This window comes from Schistocerca cancellata, chromosome 7 (assembly GCF_023864275.1).
Source record: "Schistocerca cancellata isolate TAMUIC-IGC-003103 chromosome 7, iqSchCanc2.1, whole genome shotgun sequence".
NCBI lineage: Eukaryota > Metazoa > Arthropoda > Insecta > Orthoptera > Acrididae > Schistocerca > Schistocerca cancellata.
Window position 1 is genome coordinate 173,444,513 of NC_064632.1, and position 22,021 is coordinate 173,466,533.

A 22,021-nucleotide genomic window follows, 5' to 3' on the forward strand; every position below is an offset into this window, starting at 1 on the left:
AAGCGAAGGCACCCACGGCCGTGAGGTGGAAGGCCGCAGATGATGAAGTAGCGTGCGGGGCTGTCGACCATGTAAGAGCTCAGTCGGGCTGTGGTCGCCCATAGGGGTGAAATGGTAAGAAGCCAGAAACCGGAGAAGCGCATCATCAGCAGCAGAAGAAGTCACGAGTTTCCAGTCGTTCAGCCTCACCGTTTGACTGTGGATGGAAAGGAGGGGCCGTGACCTGCACGACGCCGTGACAGGCACAAAAATCCGCAAATTCAGAAGAGGCAAATTGCGGACCATTATCAGTAACAAGAGCAGAGGGAAGCCTTCCAAAGAGAAAATGCGAGCTAGAGCATTGGTGGTTGCCGCGGTGGTAGGCGACGTGCAACGGACAATGAAAGGAAAGTTAGAGTAGGCGTCAATAACGAGAAGCCAATAAGTAACTAAAAAAGGTCCCGCGAAGTCAGCATGAATACACTCCCAGGGCTTCTCAGGCAAAGGCCACGGTGACAAAGACGACTTCGGGGTGGCGGCCTGTGACGCACAAGGGCCACAGGCAGCGACCATGTGTGCAATTTCAGAGTCGATGCCAGGTCAATACACATGACGGCGCGCCAGAGATTTTGTGCGAGAGACACTCCAGTGCCCTTGGTGAAGGAGGCCAAAGACCGAAGCAAGCAAAGACGCAGGTACCACAACACGCGGCGAAGCATTGTCAGTGGAAAGGAGGATAACACCATCCCTAGCTGTGAGGCGGTAGCGCAAAGCGTAGTAGTTCCGCAACGGATCAGAAGTCTTAGCAGATGGATGATCCGGCCAACCCTTCTGAATACAGCGTAAACCCGGGAGATGGTAGGGTCATGACCCGTAGCAGCCGCCAGCCGGTCCCCATTGATGGGGAACCCGTCCACAACCCACTGCTCGGCAACATCCAGATGGAAACACAAAAGTTCGTCCCTATCGAATGCCAGATCATGACCCATGGGAAGGCGAGACAGTGCATCAGCATTCGCATGTTGAGCCGTCGGCCGGAAATGAATCTCATAATTGAAACGAGACAAGTAAAGAGCCCAACACTGGAGGCGGTTTGCAGCCTTGTCGGGAAGTGACGTTGATGGATGAAACAAGGAAACAAGTGGTTTGTGATCCGTAACAAGATGAAATTTTGAGCCATAGAGGAAAACACCAAACTTATGAAGAGCATAAATAATGGCCAAAGCTTCTTTTTCAATTTGAGAATACTTTTGTTGGGCATCCATGAGTGTTTTGGAGGCATAAGCAATGGGTTGGTCCAAACCGTCAGAAAAACGGTGTGCAAGGACTGCACCAACCCCGTATTGAGAGGCGTCCGTGGCAAGAATAAGATGTTGGCCAGGTCGATAAGTAGCCAGGCACGGGGCCTGTTTCAGCATAGTCTTCAATTTCTGAAAAGCCGCATCGCATAATGTGGAACAGTGAAAAGGCACATTTTTATGCAACAGGCGATGCAATGGCTGAGCCACCGAAGCAGCAGACAGTAAAAACCTGTGATAGTATGCTATTTTCCCCAAGAAGGCCTGCAGTTCCTTAAGAGATCTAGGGCGAGGAAGGGCATCGATCGCAGCGACAGTTTGCTGAAGCCGACGAATACCATCCCGAGAGAGTTGAAACCCCAAGTACGTGATAGAAGCCTGAAAAAATTTTGATTTCTGAAGATTACACTTAAGACCGGCAGTCTGTAAGACATGAAAAAGTGTGCGGAGATTCTGAAGATGTTCTTCAGTGGTGGAGCCAGTGACAACAATGTCGTCCATGTAATTTATACACCCAGGGACAGTGAGCAATAATTGTTCCAAGAATCGCTGAAAGAGAGCAGGGGCGCTGGCAAATCTGAATGGCAATCGTTGGTATTGAAAGAGGCCGAAAGGCGTGTTAAGGACCAGAAACTGCCGGGAAGCAGCGTCAAGAGGAAGTTGATGATAATCTTCTGACAGGTCAAATTTAGAAAAATACTGGCCTCCAGCAAGTTTAGTGAACAATTCTTCAGGTCGAGGCATAGGGTAAGTGTCGATAAGGCACTGAGCATTTACAGTGGCTTTGAAATCGCCACAGAGACGAATATCACCATTTGACTTAGCAACGACAACGACAGGAGAGGACCACTCACTGGCAGTGACAGGAAGCAAGACCCCTGAAGCAGTGAGACGATCCAGCTCCCGTTTGACCTGATCACGAAGGGCCACAGGAATGGGCCGAGCCCGAAAAAACTTAGGGCGAGTAGTGGGTTTGAGCGTGATATGAGCTTCAAAGCCATTTGCACGTCCTAACCCAAGAGAAAAAAGGGAAGAAAATGTCATCGACAAGGAATCCAATTGAGCATAAGGAATAGCATCAGATACGATAATGACAGAGTCATCTATGGAGAACGCGAAAGGCATCGAAACCAAAAAGATTCTCAGCGTTACTATGGTCGACCACAAATATGGGAACAGTGCGAACGACAGATTTGTATGATACCTCAGCATCAAATTGTCCCAAGAGAGAAATCTTCTGTTTATTGTAAGTCCGTAATTGCCTAGTGACAGATGACAGGATTGGAGAATCCAAGTGAAGATACATCTGAGAATTGATGGTAGTGGCAGCAGAACCAGTATCCACCTGCATGTGAACATCTCGACCAAGTATTTGGACAGTGAGGAATAACTTCCCTGAAAGGGAAGAAGTACAATTGACAGACAACACAGAATCAGAATCAGCACCATGTTCATGAACATCATGTATGCGGTCGGATTTGCAAACGGATAACACATGACCCTTTTTTTTGCATTTGTGACACACGGTCCAATGTTGTGGACAATCCTCTCGTGCATGTTTCATAAAACACTGCGGACATGAAGGAAGTTGCCATGGGTTTTGCTGCAGTTTCTTAGAGGTTTGTTTACGGTTAGGCCGAGGCTGCACTTGGGAGTGTACTGTGGCCACGTCGGCCGGTGGGGACACGCCACATGCTTCGTCAACAGCGCACAGAGGTTGTATTTCCCCGACGTCACCCGATGCCTCTATTTGTGCTCCAGCAGCGCGAGAAATTTCAAAAGACTGAGCGATGGATAGGACTTCATCTAGAGTCAGATTTGCCAACTGAAGAGCACGTTGCCTAACTTCTTTGTCAGGCGCCGATCGGATAATAGCAACCCGTACCATGGAATCGGCGTAGGATTCTTTGTGAACCTCAGTAACAAATTGACACTTTCTACTGAGGCCATGAAGTTCAGCAGCCCAAGCGCGATAGGATTGATTCGGTTGTTTTTGACAACGATAAAAGGCAACATGAAAGGCTACCACATGTGTATGCTTTTGAAAATAGATGGACAGAAGTGAGCACATTTCAGCAAAGGACAAAGACGCAGGATCTTTCAAAGGAGCCAATTGCGACAACAACCGATACATTTGAGGTGAAATCCATGAAAGGAACAGAGACTTACACGTTTGGTCGTCCGCAACATGAAATGCCAAGAAGTGCTGTCGAAGACGTTTTTCGTAATCAGACCAGTCTTCCGCCATCTCGTCATAAGGAGGAAAAGGAGATAGAGACGACGACGAGAGACACCCTACATTTGATGCCGCAACGAAATCTCGAATCGCATTTGTGAGAAGCATGTACTGTTCTATGAGACCTTGCAACAGTTGCTCTAAAGTAGCCATGGAAACACGTGGGTCAACGACGAAAGAGAAAAATTCACTACCTCGTCGCCAATTGTTTTAACTTCAATTTGAACAAATATATTTCAAGGACGACAGAATACATGAAAGTCACAGATCAAGTAAGCAGAATAAGATGTGTGTCACTTTAACAGTCAAATCATAACTGAGTCTGAGTCTAGAGGCCGCTGGCTGGCTGGCCGCTTAGGTGGCACTGCTCCTGCATGGCTGGCAGACAGCGCCGCATGTAGAGGATGCGCGTAACTGCGCGGCGGCACTTTGAAAGATCGGCAAGTCACAACACCCTCCAAGTCACATTGTAGGAGGGACAGAAGCAGCCACTACTGTGGCAACAATGCACCACAGCCAGTTCAGGAAGCTTACAGCTCTGACACACGCTCATTTGTGTAAAGTAAACATCACAGTAGTATAGTCCTCTTTAATGAAACTGAATGTCTGTGTTTCTGTAAAGGTTCAATTGGGACCATTGTAAAAGTGCCTGAGGAGAGCAGATTAAGTCAAGATGAATGACAATTTTCTAGTACACCTGCTGGCATCGATTTTGTGAGAGCGGTTACAAATCACTTGGGGGTTGTGGGTGCAACTGTGTTACATGAGAAATATTATGATACAAAAATGCTCTCACAAGCTGGCTGACAAAGTAGAACTTCTGGTACAGACTAAAAGTAAAATATGTCAAACCCTCAAGGAAGATGCAATGATGAAATGTCGGTGTGCTCTGTACCACATAATTGGAGAATCTGTCATGTACCAGAGCTCAAGCAAACATCAGTGTTCACTGTCTCAGAGTTCAAGCAGAAATAATTAAAAGTACTATGCTTTACAAGATTCTGTGGCATACTGAGCCTCTGGTTTGTTAACGAGTGAGATAGCTCATATCACTGGGGTGACCCTAAGTGTAATTCTGTGACTTTGGGCTTTAACCTAAAAAAATTGGGGTAAGATCACCCAGGAGCATCTAGAACCAGAGCACCATTTGCCTTTTACTCATACACAAAGAAAGTAACTCACTCACAGTGATTGTTGTAAACAGCACCAACAGGCAGAATATCAACACAAACAGCCTTCAATCATTTTGGTAGTGCATGTACATCCATAAAAATTGTTACATTAACACAAATAAGATTGTAGTAATGAAAAAGACAAACTATGTGAGGAAACATTTTGGAAGAGAATGGAGAAAGTGGTTTGTTCTCTGACAAATGGTGATTTCGAGTAACATACAACAACATACAAATGGAGAGAGTGGGACACAAAATAACTGGTTAATTCTGAAAAGCATCATTACTAATGCAAAAGATTGATGTTGTGGATAGGAATTGATATTTGCGGGCCTTCAAAGTTCCTCATCATGATACAGCATTCTGTGGCGGTTCAGAGGTATAGACAGGAGATGCTGTGACATTTTGTGTGTAATGTTCTGTCACTAGTGAGAATCCTTTCCCCTTTGTTGATTACTCTCATTTGCAGACAATGCAAACTCCAGGCAGAAATTTCAACAATGTAGGAAAAGATAGATTTCTACTTACAGTAAGGAAGACATGACAAGTTGCAGACAGCTACAATTAAAAGACTCTCACATAAAGCTTTTGGCCACAGCCTTTGTCAGTAAAAGAGACACACACACACCATTCACACACATATGCAAACAAGCACACCTCATGCACACACAATAGCCAACTCCAGCATCTCGGGCCCAGGTGCTGGAGTTGGCAGTCATGTGTGCATGAGGTGTGCTTGCTTTTGTGTGTGTGTGTGTGTGTGTGTGTGTGTGTGTGTGTGTGTGTGGCGCGCGCGCGCGCGCGCTTTACTGATAAAAACTGTGGTCAATTTTCTTTTAATCGTGCCTGTCTGCAACTTAACGTGCCTTCTTTACAGCAAGTTGCAATCTGTCTTTTCCTACATTATTCTCATTTGCATTGTACCTGAGCTGGTACAGGCTGAGATCAGTCATTTGACGTGGTTTCCGAACATGATACTTACTCATTGTATCTAAAGGTTACTTACTATGTTTTCTGGAGCCAGGCCAGCATCTTCTATGCTGTTCCATAACTTCAGACAACCATTCTTATGGAAAGACACATCGTCTGCCCATGAACTGATTACAGTCTTAAGAAGCACTGTGAACCAACATTTTTTTTTATATGTATAATTCTTGTTCTTTCTGTTTAATTAACGCCATTGAAGTATAATTCACTTGTAAAACATCACTTTGCCAATAGACAGTTACAAGCCATCGTCAGAACCAAGTATACTGGTCAGAACAATCTCGGACCACACTAGGTGATATTCATTATGTGTACACTGACTTTGAGCATACTAATATGGAATGCAAGATGATATTTAAGCAGATACAAAGCAATATACCGAAAGTAGTTGATGGGATACACACACACTAAAAAATCATAATAAAATAGAGAGAATAAAATGCCTGCAGACAGTGGTCATGTGTTTGTGTATTGTGCTTGTGTGAATGTGTGTGTTTTCTATTTCAGAACAAGGACTTTCCCATCCAAAAGCTTAAATGTTAAGCAGTCCTTTTCTTTGTACCTGTCTGTGACTCAATGACTTCTCTATGTAGTGAGTAGCAATATGTCCTTTCATATTATTCCATCTTGGACATTCTGAAGTTTGAATAAATAAGAAATGATAAAAATTTAATACATATAAATTTAAAAATCCTATCAGTTCCTTCCAGTACACTGTTCTGTATCTACTTAAATGTTGCAGTCAGAAAAACATTTAATAAATCTGTTTCTAAGTAACAACCTGATATCTGAAAAGTAAACTGCATACAAACAACAAACAGCAATGAAAATTGAATAGCAGCAGGAAAACACTGTCTGTTAGCAGAACACTCAATACTGTTTAAGTCTGTTGGAAGTCCATTTACACTAAACAAATTCCTTGAAATATTACTCACCCCATGACATTGCTTGCACCCTGCGGTTTTCTCTCCTCATTGTTTCCTGCTGCTGATTTCGTTCCTCCAAAAGGATCTCACTGTTGATGAAGAAAAACTTAGTGGAGGTAGAGAAAATTTCAGAAGTCTGCACTACAATGTTCATAAATTAACAACATAAGTGACTATAGAAAAGAAAATGTTAAAATCACAAAGCAAGGAAAGCCAACCAGTAATTGCCCTTCAAAAGCATAACTTCCGGTACTGCCAATAGAAACAAATACAATACAAAACAATACACCTTTTCAGGAAGGAAAGAGAAACTGGCTGGGGAGTTTGAGAAATTCTGAGTGACCGTGGTGGTGGTGGTGTGGGGGGGAGGGGGGGGGGGGGGGAGTGTAAAGTAACTGCCACTCTCCTCCAGTCCACCCACCAACATACGCCAAATAGTTCCCCTTTCCTCAATGAAGAAAGAGGTCACTGTTCAGAAAGTCAGGACCAGTACTTGCTACTTCAATTACTTCCATCAGCAGTAATAGGAGCTGCACCTTATGAAGGCACTGGATTTAGTTACTCAGAAGTTTGTATATTTCTGATATCACATCATTGTTGTTCACAAGGTGTTGTATGTTATCAGCTACTCAACTACTTTTCAAAAGTAAGTAGAAATGCAGTGGCATGGGATGGGGTCAGCAGCTACACAAACCTCTGAGGAATTCTAATTTTACATGTTATAAACAACAGGAGCTTTTATAATTGCATAGGCTTCTGCGGCCAGAGTCAGTCGACATAAAAGTTTTCTGGGTGTAGTACCCAGAAAACTTTTATGTCGACAGGAGTTTTTATTCACAGTTACAAGAAATGTAGCAATTAGAAGAGTAAGTCACTCCAAAACCCAATTTATGAGAATCATGTAGAGCAAGGCACAAAAACAAATGAAAGCTCAAATGTGACGAAGAAGTTTCAATTACAACATATTTCGTAAGTTATCATAAACAGAACAGACACAACTGTAGAAGTATGTATTCCGTGAAGTTAGTTACATGTTCCACTGATCAATCTCATGGTAACTGTTATGATGTGGAATGTGTCAAGTAAATAAGGAATCAAGGTTCTTCTTCTTCTTCTTCTTCTTCTTCTTCTTCTTCTTTTTTTTTTTTTTTTTTTTTTAATAAAAGCTTAAAATTTTTATTACTTACCCTATTCCCTTAAATGACACAAAATGCATATATTATATCTACAGACTTATTTATTCCTATTCAAAAATTCATCCATGGCATAGGAGTTGTCAAGGAGATATGATTTCAGTTTATTTTTTTAACTATTACTGCTGTCTGTCAGACATTTTAAACGTGAATTTTCCAATTAATATTCTCATATACACCCAAAAACTCAGTATGCTCTACCCTGGTTACTGACTTCTGTTGATGTGTTATATTTATTGAAGGAACTGTACTCCTTGCAGTAGAAAACTGGATGTACTTGGCTTTTTCAAAGTTCAGAGCAAGCCCATTCACAGAAAACCAATTAAGAACTTTTCCAAAGACATTATTTGTATCATTTTCTATTGGAGTTTATTATACTGGGTTAATAATGATGCTTGTATCATCAACAAAGAGTGTCAGTTTAGCTTTTTTTTTAAAATAAGAAGGGAGGTCATTCACATGCATCACGAACAAAGAGACCCATGAATGTACTCTGTGGAACACCTAATGCAATTTCACCCTAGTTAGATGTAGTGGCAAACTTCCTTAAATCAATTAAACGATATAGAGAAACTTTTTGCTTCCTGTTCTGTGGAAATGACTTAAACAACTCATTTTCTTTTCCATTCATACCATAGAATTGTAATTTCTGCAACATAATATCTTGTTTCTCACTATCAAATGCTTTGGATAAGTCATAGAAAATTCCCATTGGTGACATTTTACTATTTAAAGACTCTACTATGTGAGCAGTGAAATTGTATATTGCTGTCTCAGTGGAACAGCATTTTTGAAATTCGAACTGCGATTTAATAACTATTCCGTTATTGCTGAGATGGCTAACCATTTGAGTACATTACTTTCTCGACGATTTTTGAGTATGTTGTAAGCAAGGATACTGGCTGGTAATTATTGACATCTGTGGTGTCCCTTTTTTTTGTAGAGAGACTTGACAATGGCATATTTTAACCTGTCAGGGAAAATATCTTGAGTTAGTGATGCATTACATATGTGATTCAGAACATCAGCTGTAACTGCTCCACACTGTTTTAATATCTTGTTCGAAAACAGAACATTTACTTTTCAAATATTTAATGATTTTCCTTATTTGACAAGAGGTTTTTAGGTGAAAATTAATCTAAGATTCCTCGGGACTGACTCTTCCATGTACTGCTTGGCTTTTTCTTCTGAACTATTCTCACCAATTTTTTTCACCTACACTTAAGAAATGGTTGTTAAATACATTAGCTACTTGTGTACTGATGGTTAAGATGGTCTCATTCTCTTTAATAGTAATAGCACTTACCCCAGTGGTTACTTTTACTATCTTCCTTCTAATAACATCCCATATTGATCTGATTTTATGGCCAGAGTTGTTAATTTCATCTCTAACATACATATCTCTTGATCTTCCAACAACTTTTCTCTGTATGTTACAATAATTTCTATAGTGTAAAATCACTTCTGGGTTTTTACTAATTCTTGCTGTCTCATATAGTTTTCTTTAATACCTGTAGTAATCCACAGTTTCTTTGAAAACTGTTTGGTGTTACATTTAGTAATGTTTTTTGGGCAACAATGTTCAAAAAGAGATATAAATTTATCAAGAAATATGTTGCATTTATCATTAGCATTTGGCTCATTATACACATCTCCCCAATTAACATTTATTAAACATTCTCTGAAGTGCTCTATAGATACCAGGTTTGGCAACCTTACATTTTCACTTAATGGTTTTTGAACTGTACACCTTGCTACATTTTATAAGTTAATCAACTGTGCATCATGGTCTGATAATCCATTTATCACAGAGAAAGATGTGTTAGTTTTACATCCTCTTGCTGTACAAATACATTACCCATTAGAGTGCTACTGCCTTGAGCTATACATATATGGAAACTGATTACTGATTATGAGTTATATGTCATTAATAACACTTCTGGTTCACTTTTCCTATCAGAATTGCTTAGAAACTTTACACTGAAATCACCACAGATTAATAACTTCTTCTCTTTGTCTGACAGGCAGAAAAATACGGAGTACAACTTTTTTTAATGAATAGCTCCCTAATGGAGACCTATACACTGTTGCTAATATCAATACTACATTATCAAGCTGTAGTTCACAAGCACAAACTTCAAAGTGCTGATCGACACAAAATTTGCTTACTTCCACAATTTTGTATTTATACCCTTGTTTTGTGTAAATGGCAACCCCTCCTTTATCCATGCTAGATTCACAAGTGTAAGAAGCTAAATTATACAAATTTATAATGACACTATCAATACCCACAGTTATATGGACCTCAGACAGACAAAGTATATCAATCTCATTCCTATCAAACAATGGAAAATCCAGAATGGAATGTAAGAATATTATAGAAGGGAAGTTGCTACTCACTATATAGCGAATATGTTGAGTTTTGATAAGCACAACAAAACGATTCACACAATTTCAGCTTTCGGCCATTAAGGCCTTTGTCAGCAATAGACACACATACACACACGCACACATACACTCACGCAAAAGCAACTACAACCACTGGTGGTTTCAGTTGTCTGAGATTGCAGCTGTATGTGCAAGTTGCATTTGTTCAGAGAGAGAGAGAGAGAGAGAGAGAGAGAGTCTATATATATATAGATTTTTTTTCTCTGACAAAGGCCTTAATGGCCGAAAGCTATAACTGTGTGAATGTTTTTGTTGTGCATCTCCCCTATATGGTGAGCAGCAACTTTCCTTCTCTGATATTATAATCCTTCTCTAATATTATAATCTCGTTCTTATTTTTGAGATCAAGTAAGTTGCAACTTTTGACAGTTCAATACAGAGCGAGTGCAGGGAAGCGTAGTTGCCAGCATGTGCTGGGCGTGTCAGCAGATGACCCCAGTATAATGCCAGGCCTACTCGGCATGGAACCTGGCAGGCTCATTTGACTGCATGAACAGCAAGCCAACCAATCTGCAATCTTTCTCAAACAATTTTAAAGAAACCATTTTGTAATGAATTCTCATTCTCATTCACTTTATACTTTAATTCATCAGCTTCATGATGAACCACATATCATTTCATTAATGATCATAATTATGGTGATATTTAGATAGGAGGTAAACTCCTGCAATAAATTCTTAGCTTGCAATCAAAAATATATGTCACTACGAATTTGGGTTTGGTGTGTGTTAGGTTACATGTTGCCATGTATTAAATGTAGAGAGTATATTTAATTATTCTTTAAACTTGGAACGACTTCATTGTCTGTTTCCGGTCTCGAGGAGTATATGTAAAGCGCTCTGTCATGAACTCGACCACTGGTAAGAAAAACTAGAATGAAACAGTAATAAATTCCTTGTATCTCATAAATGGTTTGACATATACAAACAAGATCTTGGACAATGACAGCATGTAAAGACGAGTGTTTTACCATATGATTAATATGCAAAACTTCCATATTCATCACGATATTCAAGCAACTACAGGTGTGAAACAGAACTGCTGTGGGATTTGTAACAATGTAAGTAAAGAAGTTACACATTTATTTTGATACTGAGAATGGGCCATTTCATAAACTACTGAACTGACTTGCACTCAGTTGTTAGTTTAATAATACACTATTTCAGGATTCTGTCACAATTTCAGCTGCATTAATGTGATGAACATTTCTAAACTCTGCTGTTTTTTGACAAACGAAGCAGATTTCAACATGGTAACAAGATAAGTTACGTACTCCCCAAAACTCATCACAGTTCTCAATGAATCAATGTCTCCTCAGCTACCTTCTTGGTATGGCTGACAAACCAAGACTAGTCCTGTCATGTAACATTTACAGTGGCTTCTTTTGTCAGCATTTCAACCTCGGTGAGCACAAACTTCTTGTTTTTTGCTACATTACTTTTCACCTAGGCCCAGTTAATATCAGTCAGATTTAAATGAGTGTGATATGAAGAAAGCCTGATCTTTTGCAGCAGAACGTTATCTTCCCAGCCGTGAATGTGTTCTTGGATGACACTTTTATTGCAAATCTCATATTCAGATACTGCACTGTTATTATTAATGCAATACCAACACAAAACATTTGTTCACAATACCTGAGGACTACAGAACACTTCAATGCCAGAAAATATGACTTTACGAGGAGAGCTGACAAACGTTGATGCATCTGAGGTGTGAAACCACTTGGTACTGTTTACTCATGGTGTGACAACAGGGGCACTTTACCAGCTAAACCACTGGCTTGCCACTGGTCTTAACTTCGCAACAAAGTCACGTCCCCCTCTTGTCAGCCAAATGTCAAAAGTCGCAACTATTTTCAAACCCACTATAAACATCTACTTTATTTTTTTATTACCCTAATATTTTGATGAAGTAAGTTTATACTACCCTTAGTTTCACCCTATTTACTGTACATGAAGCTTCTTTTATTCTATTTTTCTTGACTGTTGTCTGTCTGGATTTTGGTTTTATGTAACTAAAGGCACTATCAGCAAGGAAAATGCAAGAAATGAAAGTAAAAGAGAAAGAAGAAGCAAATTAAGAAAGCTATAAAAATGAAGCAATATAAACAGTATGAAACTGTGAAGAAATTTAGAAATAGAAAATATCTTGATTCCATAGCACACTTCCAAGGCAGCTTACAAAAGTTAACTCCAGTCCCTTTCCAACATTCTGTAGTGTTTCTACTACATCTACGCCTAGAAATAAGAACAACTTACTGCAAAACTTCTCTTATTTCCTTGAAGCTTGGTCTTTTTGATGGTTCATAAGCCCAGCACTGCGACATAAGACTGTACAGCCGTGGAGGGCAGTTGGGTGGAAGAGCCAGTCTTTCACCATTTTCAATTTTCCCAATGACATCATTGTTCTTCACTCCTTGAAATGGCTTCACACCCAACATGAGTATCTCCCACATGCACACACCTAGTAAAACAGAAAAAAAATGCAGCTTCCAAATAAATTTCTACAGAAATGGAACACTGAGAAAATTAAAGGAAAAAAAAAATTTTTAATGTAACTATTAAATACTATCTAAGATTGTCAATTCTATGTTTGTGGACAAGCGTAAGTTAGCTCAATACTTTCTTTTAACATTCAAAGGAGCAAAACTGACACACGTTTTTGGAGTCTTCACACACACACACACACACACACACACACACACACACACACAGAGAGAGAGAGAGAGAGAGAGAGAGAGAGAGAGAGAGAGAGAGAGAGACCATTTTTGGAGTCTTTTGTTCCACTGCCTATTAATTTATTTTTTTTTATTTATATATTTTTTTTTTTTTAACAGTTGACACCATAAAATTTATTGCCTCCATCAACTATCTCGTGTTGGCTGACCACATCTTAAATTAAAAATAAAAATGAAATATTATATCCCCCTTATATGTCTCCCCCAACAGTTCCTTCCAGTGACAGTGGTGTATTATTACTTACTTGCAATTAGTATAACAGAAAATGCAGTAATACCTAGAAAATTTCATACTATGCAGGAACAACCAAATGTCAGTACATTTTCAAAAGCAATGACAAAATAAAACTACCACACAACAGTGAAGTGTACTATTTCTCTCTTGGGCACAATAAAATTTATACCAGTTAATTAGGCGGAGCCACTGCAACCAGACTGGCTAAATCTAAGAGCAACTGGAAGGTGTAGAAGAGATTCAACTATGTGCTTTTTAAGGTAGCCATCCTGGCTTTTGCCTCAAGTAATTTAGAGAAAATAGAAAGCCTCAGTCTGAAGAAATGCAGCTCCAGAATCTTACTACAGTACTCCTTTGCTAAGCCTAAGGGCACAGCAGAATGTGCTGACAGCCCTTGAAATCTATGAACATCTGGTACAGAGACAAAACTCAACTTCAAAATGATCAAACCCACACAAGTACTTTTCTTTTTGTGAACTTCAGTCACCTTCAATTACCTAACCCTGCCATTTCTTCACAGTTTCCACTCCACCTGTTCCATCCCACTCTTCCATTTTATTTTGCACCTACCTTACTGTGAATTAATATTTTGCCAGACACATCCCCAAACCCCCCTCCCCCATTCCCCTCACAACAGGTGAGTCCCTTTCACCCTGCTGTCCGAGTAGCATGGCCTTCCTCTTTAACCTTCCCCAGTCCATCCCTCTCCTTTCCAAGGAAGGAACTACTGTTCCCAAAAACTAAGACAGTGTTGTGTACCTTTATGTGTGTCTACCACTAGTTCTATATATTTTGCCTCCAAAAGGTAGAGGTAATTAAAGCCAGCAATTATGTCTCAATATATATATATATATGAATATAATAGAGGGAAACATTCCACGTGGGAAAAAATATCTAAAAAGAAAGATGATGAGACTTACCAAACAAAAGCGCTGGCAGGTCGATAGACACACAAACAAACACAAACATACACATAAAATTCAAGCTTTCGCAACCAATGGTTGCCTCATCAGGAAAGAGGGAAGGAGAGGGAAAGACGAAAGGATTTGGGTTTTAAGGGAGAGGGTAAGGAGTCATTCCAATCCCGGGAGAGGAAAGACTTACCTTAGGGGGAAAAAAGGACAGGTATACACTCGCGCACACACACATATCCATCCGCATACACACAGACACAAGCAGACATTTGTAAAGGCAAAGAGTTTGGGCAGAGATGTCAGTCGGGGTAGAAGTACAGAGGCAAAGATGATGTTGAAAGACAAGTGAGGTATGAGCGGCGGCAAATTCGTAGTCTTTTCTGTCGTCTTATTTCCTCCTCCTGTTTTTGCCAGCAGTTCCACTTTCTATTCACCTTCTTCTTTTTTACCGTAATCCAGTATACAATTTTATCCCGCCGATATATACTCAATAATACGTAATAATACGTAACCCACTTCCAAACCATAACCAAAAAATTTTTATCCGCTTTCAACACTACCGCTGCTATAAAATCCACCGTTTCCAGTTCACAAACAGTTCCTTTCAGCTATTAAACAACCTTTTCGGCTAGTTTTAATAACTTTTGCTTTGTTTCCATTTCCGTTTTTCTCACATCACTGATCATTTTTAGCCGCTTCCCACAGGTTTTAACGTCATTATTTCTTCATCAGACAATTGTTAGCTTCATTTCCATAATCTGCCACCACCAAACCACACCTTTTAATACATCCTCACGTAATTTTTTCGAAATCTTCCCGTATTTCTCCACCCTTTAACGTGTTTTGGCGGCAACACAACCACCTAACCTTTATGCACATCATTATCTACCTACACAAGTTCACCACAAGATCAACATAGCCCAGCTGTAACCAACCCTTTTTCGCCTTTTTTCGTACCAGATCTCCATTTGCTTTCTAGTTTTACCTTTATCTCTCCCCATATATTTTTATATTTATTTTCATTTTCATTTCAGCCTCGTGTTCCACTTTCCACCTTCTAGTACCATGTCACCCTCACAACACCTCCACAACGACCCCATTAAGTTTTATTTACATTCCCTCCGCAAACATGCCTTCGCCCTAGCCAGATTACACTCCCATATTTTATTTTCTCAGGCTTGTCTGACATTTGGCATCACCCCCAAAGGCCTCACACTTAAAGTTCCCATCTCTGGCTGCAACCCTTCTTTCCATCAGTCCCTATACCAGTTCCAAACCGAACAATCCATTGCCCTCACCCACCTAATCCTTCACCTACACATCCACTCAGCCAATCAACACACCCATCAACTGCTATCCGTAATAAAAGTCCTCAATATTTCCTCTCCCGCATCCACACCGGTTGTTCAGAGCATCCTCCTACAGGCCAACCGCAAATTAGAACAGCATGCCACCCTCCACCTTAAAAAACTATCCAATCTCCTGGTTTTCCACCTCCGGAAAGGCAACTCACTCACCCTTCACAACCTTTCCAGCAAACCTCAACCTCCTCTCATTGCACACAAACCCAGTCTCTCCCATCTACTCAATCTCCCACTTCCAGCTCCACTCCCTCCAAAACCTCAAAATTCCAATCAACACAATCTGGAACCACAACACCTCAATTCAGTAGTTAACCTTTCCTCCAAACCTCTCTCCCAATCCGCAACCTCTGTCCTATCCAAAGGCCTCACCTTCAGCCCCACTCCCAGATTTAACCAAACAGCCCTCGTCAAAGATTTACTGTCCTACACCCGTACTCTCTGTTGGAAATATCACTTTGCCACGAAGAAAAATGATCCTAATCCTACTCCTAATGATCCAACTCCCCATGACACTATCCAAATTGAACCATGCCTGGAACAGTTCCGTCCTCCGTCACAGCGGGACCCACCTCCTCTTCCTCAAAATCACCCTCTCCTAACCTTCCAGGAATTTCTGACTTCCAGCCTTGCCTCTCAATCCTTCTTAAAAAACCTTAATCCTACTCCCAACATCACCACTGCTGAAGCCCAGGCTATCCGTGATCTGAAGGCTGACCAATCCATCGTCATTCTTCCGGCGGACAAGGGTTCCACGACTGTGGTACTTGATCGTCGGGAGTATGTGGCTGAGGGACTGCGTCAGCTTTCAGACAACACTACTTACAAAGTTTGCCAAGGTAATCCCATTCCTGATGTCCAGGCGGAGCTTCAAGGAATCCTCAGAACCTTGGGCCCCCTACAAAACCTTTCACCTGACTCCATCAACCTCCTGACCCCACCAACACCCCGCACCCCTACCTTCTTCCTAAAATTCACAAACCCAATCATCCCGGCTGTCCCATTGTAGCTGGTTACCAAGCCCCCACAGAACGCATCTCTGCCTACCTAGATCAACACCTTCACCCCATTACATGCAGTCTCCCATCCTTCATCAAAGACACCAACCACTTTCTCGAACGCCTGGAATCCCTACCCAGTCTGTTACCCCCAGAAACCATCCTTGTAACCATTGATGCCACTTCCTTGTACACAAATATTCCGTACGTCCAGGGCCTCGCTGCGATGGAGCACTTCCTTTCCGCCGATCACCTGCCACCCTACCTAAAACCTCTTTCCTCATTACCTTAGCCAGCTTCATCCTGACCCACAATTTCTTCACTTTTGAAGGCCAGACATACCAACAATTAAAGGGAACAGTCATGGGTACCAGGATGGCCCCCCTCGTACGCCAACCTATTCATGGGTCGCTTAGAGGAAGCCTTCTTGGTTACCCAGGCCTGCCAACCCAAAGTTTGGTACAGATTTATTGATGACATTTTCATGATCCGGACTCACAGTGAAGAAGAACTCCAGAATTTCCTCTCCAACCTCAACTCCTTTGGTTCCATCGGATTCACCTGGTCCTACTCAAAATCCCATGCCACTTTCCTTGACGTTGACCTCCACCTGTCCAATGGCCAGCTTCACACGTCCGTCCACATCAAACCCACCAACAAGCAACAGTACCTCCATTATGACAGCTGCCACCCATTCCACATCGAACGGTCCCTTCCCTACAGCCTAGGTCTTCGTGGCAAACGAATCTGCTCCAGTCCGGAATCCTTGAACCAGTACACCAACAACCTGAAAACAGCTTTTGCATCCCGTAACTACCCTCCCGACCTGGTACAGAAGCAAATAACCAGAGCCACTTCCTCATCTCCTCAAACCCGGAACCTTCCACAGAAGAACCCCAAAAGTGCCCCACTTGTGACAGGATACTTCCCGGGACTGGATCAGATTCTGAATGTGGCTCTCCAGCAGGGATACGACTTCCTCAAATCCTGCCCTGAAATGAGATCCATCCTTCATTAAATCCTCCCCACTCCACCAAGAGTGTCTTTCCGCCGTCCACCTAACCTTCGTAACCTCTTAGTTCATCCCTATGAAATCCCCAAACCACCTTCCCTACCCTCTGGTCCCTACCCTTGTAACCGCCCCCGGTGTAAAACCTGTCCCATGCACCCTCCCACCACCACCTACTCCAGTCCTGTAACCCGGAAGGTGTACGCGATCAAAGGCAGAGCCACGTGTGAAAGCACCCACGTGATTTACCAACTGACCTGCCTACACTGTGAAGCGTTCTATGTGGGAATGACCAGCAACAAACTGTCCATTCGCATGAATGGACACAGGCAGACAGTGTTTGTTGGTAATGAGGATCACCCTGTGGCTAAACATGCCTTGGTGCACGGCCATCACATCTTGGCACAGTGTTACACCGTCCGGGTTATCTGGATACTTCCCACTAACACCAACCTGTCAGAACTCCGGAGATGGGAACTTGCCCTTCAGCATATCCTCTCTTCTCGCTATCCGCCAGGCCTCAGTCTCCGCTAATTTCTAATTTCAATTTGCCGCCACCCATACCTCACCTGTCTTTCAACATCATCTTTGCCTCTGTACTTCCGCCTCGACTGACATCTCTGCCCAAACTCTTTGCCTTTACAAATGTCTGCTTGTGTGTGTGTATATGCGGATGGATATGTGTGTGTGTGCTAGTGTATACCTGTCCTTTTTCCCCCCTAAGGTAAGTCTTTCCGCTCCCGGGATTGGAATGACTCCTTACCCTCTCCCTTAAAAACCAAATCCTTTCATCTTTCCCTCTCCTTCCCTCTTTCCTGATGAGGCAACCGTTGGTTGCGAAAGCTAGAATTTTGTGTGTATGTTTGTGTTTGTTTGTGTGTCTATCGACCTGCCAGCGCTTTTGTTTGGTAAGTCTCATCATCTTTCTTTTTAGATATATTTTTCCGACGTGGAATGTTTGCCATATATATATATATATATATATATATATATATATATATGAGTGAATATTCCATTCAATAGTAAGTTACATAGCAAGGATGGTCTTGTGAGTAGAAAAGCCAGTCACAGGCAAAGTAAATACTGTGGAACACACAAAGTGTGTGTTTTCCTATTTGCAATGTAAAAAAAAAATCAGATATTTCAGTTCTATATAACCTTTGGAAAAAGTGAAAAAAACATAGAGTGTCATTAAAAAACTCTTACCAAACATCCAGACATCTGAAGCAGTGGTGAACCGCCGAAAGTTGATCGACTCTGGTGACATCCATTTAATGGGCAGCTTTCCCTTGGATGCCTTATAATAACTCTGATCTTCTACCCACCGACTAAGACCAAAGTCCGCCAATTTCACACAGTTATGGGACGATACGAGGACGTTGCGTGCTGCTATGTCCCTGCACAGTTGGACGCAAAAATGTCAATAGTTAAGCAACAAGAAGTATGTTCTATATTTTTTAGTCTGTCATAAAATTGTACCAAAAAGAACAATCACACTTATTGCAACTGGTTGGAGAACATGCACATACAGGATAGAAACATGTAATCTTTGATGAGGAGCGCACGTTTATGCACAAGGTTTGTGTCTGGATCAAAAATTCCATCTTACTTTCAAACAAGCCTTTATTGTCAGGCTATGAACAAACACACTTTGTGCCTCTACTGTCAATGTTAAAGGAACCTGTACAGATGCTTTCAGAAAGTTCATTGCAGAGCAGCAATATAAACATCTTTTGTTATTCATTTTTGTTCACATTTTGCTAGGTGCATATGTCATTCAAAAAAGAGGCACGGCCAAAAAAATGCGAAAGAAAAACAATGTCTCAAACATCAAATTTAAGAAAGAAATGTAGTGAAAATTTCAGCCAACTTTTGATTTCCTTAACATTTCACTAGCAATGATCAAACAATGGAAAATCCAGGATGGAATGTAACAATATTATGAGAAGGAAAGTTGCTACTCACCATATAGCGGAATGCTGAGTCACAGTTGGCACAACAAAAAGATTTTCAAACTTAAAGCTTTCGGCCAATGGACTTTGTCAACAACACACACGACTGCAGTCTCAGGCAACTGAAACCACACTGCGAGCAGCAGCACTAGTGCATGATGGGAGAGGCGGCTGGGCGGGGGAAAGGAGGAGGCTGGGACAGGGAGGGGGAGGGATAGTATGGTGGGGATGGAAGACAGTGAAGTGCTGCAGGTTAAGTGGTGGGCAGGGAAGAGTTGGGGAGGGGAGGGGGGAAGTAGCGGGAAAGAAGAAACAGAGAGAAATAGATTAAAAAATAAATAAAAAAAGAGAAAAAAAAGACTGGATGTGGTGTTGGAATGACGGCTGTGTAGTGCTGGAATCTGAGCATGGAAGGAGCTGGATGGGTGAGGAGAGCGGCTAGTGAAGGTTGAGACTAGAAGCGTTACGGGAACATAGGATGTATTGCAGGGAAAGTTCCCACCTGTGCAATTCAGAAAAGCTGGTGTTGGTGGGAAGGATCCATATGGCACAGTCTGTGAAGCAGTCATTGAAATGAAGGATATCATGTTTGGCACAGTGTTCAGCAATAGGGTGTTCCACTTGTTTCTTGGCCACAGTTTGTCGGTGGACATTCATGCACACAGACAGCTTGCTGGTTGTCATGCCTACATAGAATGCAGCACAGTGGTTGCAGCTTAGCTTGTAGACCACATGACTAGTTTCACATGTAGCCCTACCTTTTATGGGATAGGTGATGTTGGTGACCGGACTGGAATGGGTGGTGGTGGGAGGATGTATGGGACAGGTCTTGCATCTAAGCCTATTACAGGGGTATGAGGCATGAGGTAAGGCATTACAAGCAGAGGTTGTGTAAGGATGGACAAGTATATTGTGTAGGTTCAGTGGACAGCGGAACACCACAGTGGGAGGGGTGGGAAGGATAGTGCGCAGGACATTTCTCATTTCAGGGCACAACGAGAGTTAGTCGAAACCCTGGCAACGAATGTAATTTAGTTGCTCCAGTCCTGAGTGGTACTGAGTTTCGAGGGTAATGTTCCTCTGTGGGCAGATGAGGGGCTTTGGGAGGAGGTGGGAGACTGGAAAGATAAGGAACGGGAGATATGTTTTTGTACAAGTTTGGGAGGATAATTACAGTCAGCGAAGGCTTCAGTAAGACCCTCGGTATATTTCGAGAGGGACTGCTCATCACTGCAGATACGGTGACCATGGGTGGCTAGGCTGTGTGGAAGGCACTTCTTGGTATGGAATGGGTGGCAGCTGTCGAAGTGGAGGTATTGCTGGCGGTTAGTAGGTCTGATATGGATGGAGGTACTGATGTAGTCATTCTGAGGTGGAGGCCAACATTTAGGAAGGTGGCTTGTTGGGTTGAGTAGGACCAGGTGAAGCAAATGGGGGAGAAGTAGTTGAGGTTCTGGAGGAATGTGGACAGGGTGTCCCCACCTCTGATCCAGATAGCAAAGATGTGCACTAACAATCCTAATGCCCATGGCCTTATCGCTATTGAACAGTACCTTTCCCGATGCCCGATGGATTCCAAACCAAACCTTCCTAGTAGCCATGACCAACTATATCCTCACCCACAATTACTTCTCCTTTGAAGGCATTACCTACTAACAAATACAGGGTACAGCTATGGGCACACGCATGGCACCATCCTATGCCAATCTATTCATGGCCCATCTAGAGGTACCCTTCCTAAACACCCGGAATCCTAAACCCCTCACCTGATTCACATTCATTGATGACACCTCATGGCTCATACCCCTGTAATATGACTAGATGCAAGGCCTGTCCCATACACCCTCCCACCATCACCTATTCCAGTCTGGTCACCAACATCACCTATCCCATCAAAGGCAGGGCTACCTTTGAAACCAGTCATGTGGTCTACGAGGTAAGCTGCAACCACTGTGCTGCATTCTATGTAGGCATGACTACCAACAAGCTGTCTGTCAGCATGAATGGCCACCGACAAATTGTGGTCAAGAAACAAGTGGACCATGCTGTTGCTGAACATGTTGCCAAACATGATATCCTTCATTACATTGACTGCTTCACAGCCTGTGCCATATGGATCCTTCCCACAAAACACCAACTTTTCTGAATTGCACAGGTGGGAACTTTCCCTGCAATACCTCCTACATTCCCGTAACCCTATTGGCCTCAACCTTCATTAGCCGCTGTCCTCACCCATCCAGACCATTCCCTGCTCGCATTCCAGCACTACACAGCCGTCATTCCACCACCACACCCAACTTTTTTATCTTTTTTTATTTATTTTATTTTTTTTATTTATTTTTTATTTGTTTCTCACTATGTCTCTCCTTTTCCGCTACTTCCCCCCCTCCCCTCCTCTCCCCTCCCCTCCCCTCACCACCTCTCCCCTGCCCACCACCCAACCTGCAGCATTTCACTGTCTGCCATCCCCACCATACTATCTCTCCCCCTCCTGTCCCAGCCTCCTCCTTTCCCCCACCCAGTCGCCACTCCCATCATGCATAGGTGCTGCTGCTTGTAATGTTGTTTCAGTTGCC

The 22,021-nt window shown here is 42.2% G+C and overlaps 1 protein-coding gene across 5 annotated transcripts in view; it reads right to left on the reverse strand.

Moving 5' to 3' along the window:
• The window catches only part of LOC126091907 (focal adhesion kinase 1), a 752,716-nt gene that overhangs the window by 89,213 nt on the left and 641,482 nt on the right, over window positions 1–22,021 (reverse strand). For all 5 annotated transcript variants that reach the window (XM_049907213.1, XM_049907212.1, XM_049907215.1 and 2 more), the window contains 3 exons: window positions 18,700–18,890; window positions 12,498–12,702; window positions 6,608–6,687 (listed from right to left, as the gene is read on the reverse strand). In XM_049907213.1, coding sequence (XP_049763170.1) covers window positions 6,608–6,687; window positions 12,498–12,702; window positions 18,700–18,890 — 476 coding nt within the window. The remainder of the gene's footprint in view (window positions 1–6,607; window positions 6,688–12,497; window positions 12,703–18,699; window positions 18,891–22,021) is intronic.